Source organism: Penaeus chinensis, chromosome 8 (genome assembly GCF_019202785.1).
Source record: "Penaeus chinensis breed Huanghai No. 1 chromosome 8, ASM1920278v2, whole genome shotgun sequence".
Lineage (NCBI taxonomy): Eukaryota > Metazoa > Arthropoda > Malacostraca > Decapoda > Penaeidae > Penaeus > Penaeus chinensis.
The window spans coordinates 28,513,835-28,521,334 of record NC_061826.1 but is presented as its reverse complement, the minus strand read 5'-3'; the positions used below and the strand labels follow the sequence as shown (position 1 = coordinate 28,521,334).

The 7,500-nt window shown below is 30.4% G+C and overlaps 1 protein-coding gene across 5 annotated transcripts in view; it reads left to right on the top strand.

Annotated features, from left to right (window-relative positions):
* Nucleotides 1-7,500, top strand: part of LOC125027933 (glutamyl-tRNA(Gln) amidotransferase subunit B, mitochondrial-like) — a 21,166-nt gene that overhangs the window by 6,452 nt on the left and 7,214 nt on the right. For all 5 annotated transcript variants that reach the window (XM_047617101.1, XM_047617103.1, XM_047617099.1 and 2 more), the window contains 8 exons: nucleotides 996-1,143; nucleotides 1,482-1,595; nucleotides 1,766-1,938; nucleotides 3,306-3,454; nucleotides 3,769-3,869; nucleotides 4,022-4,156; nucleotides 4,338-4,529; nucleotides 6,299-6,432. In XM_047617101.1, coding sequence (XP_047473057.1) covers nucleotides 996-1,143; nucleotides 1,482-1,595; nucleotides 1,766-1,938; nucleotides 3,306-3,454; nucleotides 3,769-3,869; nucleotides 4,022-4,156; nucleotides 4,338-4,529; nucleotides 6,299-6,432 — 1,146 coding nt within the window. The remainder of the gene's footprint in view (nucleotides 1-995; nucleotides 1,144-1,481; nucleotides 1,596-1,765; nucleotides 1,939-3,305; nucleotides 3,455-3,768; nucleotides 3,870-4,021; nucleotides 4,157-4,337; nucleotides 4,530-6,298; nucleotides 6,433-7,500) is intronic.

Sequence of the window (7,500 nt, the reverse complement as noted above, 5' to 3'; positions counted from 1 at the left end):
AATATCTAAATTTTTAAAACTGTAATCCTTGTGCAATTCTTTTGTTGTAGCCTAATTAGTAGCCTGGATTACATTTGGTTTGACTGTTTCTTGGGTTTCCATTTCTGTACATTATTTTACTCTGATATTTATACCTTAGAGCTGTTTAGATAGTGTTACGTATAATATATTTGATCATTATATGTCCTGCAAAGGTACTAGTACCAATTAAACACATTTTTTTAGTGTTGTATTTTTTCAGGGACTTATAACTTTTGTATGTTATAGTTGAAATTGGTACTCTGGTTTAGAAATGCTAATGATTTTTTAATGTTTTTGTTTGCTTTCATCATATATCTTTCTTTTCCAGTGACTTATAACTTTTGTATTTTTGACTTCAAATTGATACTCTGGTGTAGAAAGTGTTTTGTTCACTTTCATCACATAGCCTTATTGCCCAATCAGTTGAATTTATTTATGATATATTAAGGAAATAAATAGTTTAAAGTTCATATTCTTGTTCACAAAACATTTTCTGCAACTTTCTAGTGTAATAGTGTAATTTGTGTTATTTAGATATTAATACTTGTGGTTATTTTTGTCCTTATTGATTATTTTTTTCTTTAGTGTTTAGTTCCTTGTACTTTTCTTACATACTGATGTTTTAGCCATCTAGCAGCATTGTACTCTATGTAAATAAATGTAAATGTAAATTTCCTTTGACTTCAGTTTTTGCTGTTTTATAACAACTTGCTTGACAGGGTCTGCTATCTTTATTCCCCTTTTGTGTATTGCATTTTGATATTTTCTATATTGGTCTGGATTTTAGTAACAGACATATGGTTTATGCTGGTACATCTGTATTTGTATTTTCTTTTGTAGGGGTCTAGATTAGATAGATAATCAGGTCAGTCCTGAAGAACTTTATTGTTTTCAATAATAAAGAATATTCTTCCTGAGATACAAAGACAATAATTTTCTAAAGTCTTTTATGAAAACTATGATTTCTTCCTCAGAGACATTTGGCAGCCAGTGATTGGCCTCGAGATTCATGCTCAAATATCGTCAACATGTAAATTGTTTTCTCGAGTTGGAACGAGATTTGGTGCTCCTCCGAATAGTCAGGTTGGAGTTTTTGAATCGGCTCATCCTGGAACCTTACCAGTAAGTTCAGATAAGAAATTACTTGACTCTTTCCATAATACGATATTCAGTTTCTTCATTCTATTGATATTGTTATTCCTTGGACAATAGAAGTGATGTTCTCTGCTTTTTCACAGTTGGCTTATCAGAAAACCAGATTTTAGTTATTAAAGTAGGACATGCAGTGACAAATTATTACATGAAAATGGAAAACTTGATAAAAGTGCTTGTGCTAAGTACTCAGTAGCAAGTTAAAAAAAAGTTTCACAAATTATTTTTACGTTAGAAACAATATTCCTGTTGATAAATCATATTGATTTAATGTTTTTTTTGTTAAGGTTTTTGTTGTAATTTTACAGGTCTTGAATAAAAGATGTGTTGAAGCAGCTATAAAAACTGCTTTAGCACTGCAAGCAACAGTCAACAAAACTTCTTGGTTTGTCAGAAAGCATTACTTTTACCCAGATCTGCCTGTAGGTTTTCTTAATGCTACCATTTTGAAATTCTGTTTACATAAACTGATATTACTTGTGATAGTTTTTCTGAATATTTCACTGATGTATGCTGTATATGCTTTTTTCAGTGCTATGAGAAAATTATGAGATATATGTGCTAGAATTTAAAGTGATCTCAATCTCTCCAGGCTGGCTATCAGATTACTCAGTTGGACCACCCTATAGCCAGTGATGGGCACCTTGACTTCATTGTTTATAATGCTGCAGTGCATCGTAAACCGTACAGGCACTCTGTGAAGCTTATTCAGATTCAGCTAGAGGAAGACAGTGGCAAAAGTATCCACGACAAGGAGAATCATAGGTGAATAGAGACAGCTTCAGTTACTGAACTTTTATTGCCTAAGGAAGATTACATATAGTAAAAAGAATTTTACTTTTAACCATTAACCATTACCCATTTTTTCTGGGCATATACAAAATTCAGCATAGGTCTAAAAGAATATGGCCTAGTCTGCAGTATTCCATCAGCATGGACTATTTAGTATAGTTACACTGATTTGTAAAGTTTCAAAGATTACTACTTGATATTTCTTACAGTTATATTTGTAGAGTGATTTTTGTGACATTGTAAAAAGCAAGGGAGGGGATGAAAAGTTAAAGGCAAGTTTAATGAACAAGGAAGCAAGGAAAAGCATGAAAAACATTCATCATTCTCCAAGAACATTTTTACCTCTTTACTTTAACCTACACATAATGGGATTTCTTGGCATTTTAGTGAGCTATGGACTGGGTATCTAGCACAGTCATCTGGCAAATTCAGAAATGAAAAAAGTGGAAAATATTTATTTACCTCACTCTACTCTTTTGGCTGTGGCATAAAGGATTGTTTTGGAAATGAAGTTAGGGTAATCTTTTTCTTTTGTGAATATTGTTTGTATGTTGATGGCTCCACAAGTTATCAGGCACCAAGGATTCACCTAGTAAGCTTATGTGTCTTTGGTTGATTTCTTTCTATGCTGAGTTTTAGGGATTTTTTTTTTTTAATTGCTATTAACATAACATGGTCATCTCACCATTGAGACACCAGAAAATGAATAGAAACTGGTATGTGCTCAGATTGGGTCACCTACAGTGTGTGCCTCATGGGTGGTTCCCTGGTAGCAGGCACTCACTGCTATAGCTACCACCCAGAAAAGAAGGTGTTTTTCACATGGAGTTTCCCAACAGGTTAATATTAATCTTGATATTATTATTGTTGACATTTTGATGATTTAATGTTTTTAAAAATACTATTAGCAGTAAATTATAAAAAAAAAAAATCTGAAAATCACGGAGCCAGGTAGGACTAGTAATTGACCCCTTGGAGATTAAACACTTGTGGAGTCATCTGTGTGTAAAGACAAACAAAAAGATGCAGTGGATATGGCATGTATATATGCCATCCAGTAATAGTGTGTTAAGCCAACTTTTGAGGGGCTAGTTCTCCTCAGTGACTGTAGCCGGGGCAAAACAAGTGAACAACTGTTTAGCATGAACCACATAGAGCAGGTTCAACTGTGCATGACATGTAATAAGGTGTGAATGAAGGTTTAGCCATGGCATAATAGGATGTCATTTGTTGCAAATGGGTGAAGCATCTTAATTCATCTTTTCAGTGCATAACTCAAGCAGTTTTTGATAGAAATACTAGCAAAAATTGTGGAAGAAAATAAAGAATTTTTTTTCCAGAGTTCTTGTGGACTTGAATCGTGCAGGCCAGCCTCTGATGGAACTGGTATTTGCTCCAGATCTGCGTGATGGTGAAGAGGCTGCTGCACTCGTCAAAGAATTAAGCCTAATTTTGCTTCAATTGGGCACCTGCAATTGTCGCATGGAGGGTGGGTTCTATGTTGATACTGTTTTATACTTGGGATGCATTGCCTCTGCTGAGTGTTGGCCTAATCATGCTTTAAAGATTGACTGAAATAATTTACTGTGTACGTATTAAGATTTGATTGCAGTTGTAAGTAAGTTCGGAAATTTAAAGATATATTTACTATGGAATAATTATGTGCTCTTATGGATATGTTTTCTGAAAATATTATTTTTATAGTTTCAGATACCTTAGCTTTGATAAAATATTGCTACTCAGTCATATCATAGTCATTCATGAACTAACACCTTTTATCATGAGTAATTCTTTATCTTGCAGAGGGTTCCCTGCGTGTAGATGCCAATATCTCTGTACACAGGCCTGGGGAACCTCTTGGCACTCGTACAGAAGTTAAAAACTTGAATTCCATCCGATCATTAGTAATACTTCTTTAAGAACTTTTGAAATCTACTTCATGTTGATTCATTTTGTGACATAATTCTTAAATAAAGCTGGACATTTTTGGAATTTTAGAATTATCATATTGATTATGGGGTTATTTTATTATTATTTTTTAATTTCTCTCCTGCAGGTTAGGGCTATTGATTTTGAGATTGAAAGGCAGATAGGGATTTTGGAGTGTGGCGGTGTTATAACTAATGAAACCAGGAGCTTCGATGCAGACCGAAAGGAAACCATTACCATGAGAGACAAAGAGGTTGTTCAGGTAAATTATTATTATTATTTTTTACTAATTTGTGTGCCTTTTATTATACACATGTATACAATTTACTTAAAATTCTGTATTGTTTATTTATATGTATGGATAGTTTCTAATCTAAAATGTCTTTACTTCATTTTCAATAAAGAGTTTCCCCATTAACCTGTATCTTACCAATACCTTTCAGGATTACAGATTCATGCATGAACCAAATCTACCACCTTTACGGCTCTTTGACTCTTCAGAAGTAAGTGGCAGTCAGAATGGCTCTCTTGACATTAATGCAGTCCGACAAGAACTTCCTGAATTGCCAGAGGAAAAGAGGCAGCAACTCATGAAAAACTATGGTGTTACGTTGGAAAATGCAATCATTCTCGTGGTATGTCTCTCTCTCTCTCTCTCTCTCTCTCTCTCTCTCTCTCTCTCTCTCTCTCTCTCTCTCTCTCTCTCTCTCTCTCTCTCTCTCTCTCTCTCTCTCTCTCTCTCTCTCTCTCTCTTTTTGTTTATATTTATATATATATTATTTTTTAACTGTATTCATGATGATAAATGTAGAAAAGTTATGAATGAAAATTAATATCTTTACAATACAAAAGATGTATTTAACTGGTTATCGTTTTCATAATTGTTATTGTTATTGTTGTTATCATTATTACTGTTATCATCATTATTATCATTATTGTTATTGTTATTGTTGTTATCATTATTACTGTTATCATCGTTATTATCATTATTGTTATTATTATTGTTGTTATTATTATTACTATTATTATAATTATTATTATTATTGTTATTATTATCATTAATTATTATTATTGTTATTATTCTTATTAATATGATTATTATAATAATTATTATTATAATTATTAATAATGTTATAGATATTATTATTATTATTATTATTATTATTATTATTATTATTATTATTATTATTATTATTATTATTATTATTATTATTATTATTATTATTAATATTAATATTAACATTAATATTAACCCATTGCTGATGGGCATGCCATGCCATGCCCACTGTGAGTTTACTTGTTTGATTGTTTTTACACATAGATGGCTACACTTGTACTAAATCACCAATGAGCCAATTTCAAGTACTACCTGTCTCGCCCGTTTACCCTTCTCCTTGATTTACGAACATATTTTACTTTATCCTACTTTGCTATTACTAATTATATTAATTATAATGTTTATAATAAAAATAGCACCATCAATATTCATAGCAATTCAAGGAAAGGTGAAATCAGGTAAGGCAGAGCCATCTATGTGTAGAGACATTTCATAAAAATACAAAAAAGGAGCACAGCATTTTCCCCTGGCAGTTATGGGTTAATATTAATATTATTGATATTGTTGATATTATTATTATTATGATTATTATTATTATTATCATTATTATTATTATTATTATTGTTATTGCTATTGCTATTGCTATTGTTATTGTTATTGTTATTGTTATTGTTATTGTTATTGTTATTGTTATTGTTATTGTTGTTGTTTTTGTTGTTGTTGATGTAGTTGCTGTTGTTATTATCATTATTATTATTTTTAATATTGTTATTATTATTATCATTATCATTATATTTTTTATTTCTATTTCTATTTTTTATTTTTAAATTATAGATTTAAGATTTTAATTTTAATTAAAAATTTTATTTGTTTTTTATTTCTATTTATTTATTTTTTAGTTTTTGATTTTTAATTTTTAATTTTTTATGTTTAATTTTTTCATTTTTTTATTCTTTTTATTTTTCATAGTTAATTTTTTATTATTTATTTATAAATTTTTATTTTCATTTTCATTTTCATTTTCCATTTCTGTTTCTGTATCCGTGTCCATTTCTGTTTTTGTTTTCATTTTTATTTTCATTGTTCTTATTATAATTAGCATCATATAATGTTGTTATTGTCATTGTCATTATCATTGCCATTGGCATTGTCATTGTCATTGTAATTGTCACTGTCACTCACTGTCACTGTCATTATCATTGTTATTGTTATTGTTATTGTTATTGTTATTGTTATTATTATTATTATTATTATTATTATTATTATTATTATTATTATTATTATTATTATTATTATTATTATTATTATTATTATTATTATTATAATAATTGTAATAATTTCTTTCAGAGTAATCCCATTATACTGGATTTCTTCTTGGCTGTGATGGCTGACAAGAAGAGAGACTCCCGTTTAGTCTGTAATCTGTTGCTCACCAATCTCCTTGGAACCTTGAACAGCGCAAATATTGAATTCCAGAAAAGGTATTGTACCAGTAATCTTTAACTGAAATGGTTTCACTAAATTTCAGTGAAGGTACCTATGAACAAGGTGCAGTTGTGGCTTTTTTTTTTTTTTTTTATAGAGGTAAATGTAAATAGAGTCTCATTCATTGATTTGATGTGGTTACTATTTTTTGAAAGTGCTGTAATTTAGTTTGATCTGCTTATAAGGCATTTTGATTTCTGTTAAGTTGAAGCTTTGTAGAGTTTCAAGCAAAATAAAAATGCGATGTTTTATCAAGCTGTCTGGGGAAATCTGTCCCTCTCTCAGTCACAGATGCTATTGAGTTTGGGTAATTTACTGATTTTCGTACATACACTAAATGAAATGGAATTATGAAATTCATGTTAACTTGGTGATACACTGTGTAAATGCAACTTTTAATGTAGTTTTATCACTTAATCACCAAGGAATCATTTACTAGGCCTGTTGCAGGTGTTTAACCCTTTCCTTAGGTTTTTAGAAAGATAATCTTTATTTTTTATTGTTATTATACTAGCATTAATAATTTGATGGTAGTAATAATGATGATGTTGATAATGATGGAAATGATATCAACAATGATAATGTTAGTAACAAATTTGAGGATCTATGCCACTGTAGCTTACTCTAAAGTGGGTCTCATGATACCAGTTATGATTTTTTTTACCATATCTTTGTCTCTGTATGTGAATGTCCTCTTCATATTTGTGATCGGTAATTGCCTTTTTCGGGACTTAATTTTTTTGTTTTCTGAGGTCTTTCTTTTCTTAATGAATTTTCTATTGCGTCTCCTAACTTACAATGATTTAGGGGTTGATTTTACATTCACCATATATGACTATATGGCATTTGTGTTATTAAATTCAAGTACAACTCCATATGAATGTGCTTTTATTGTCTTTTTATGAGACTTTGGCATGCATCTTCATCTATTACTCTTTGTATGTGTATTGGCTTCATCTGTGAATGTTTTCAGGTATCTGTCTGGCTCAGATCATTGATGAAGATAAATACATTTGGTGCCAAGGCTTGATCCATGTAATATTCCACTCTTTCCATGCATTCAT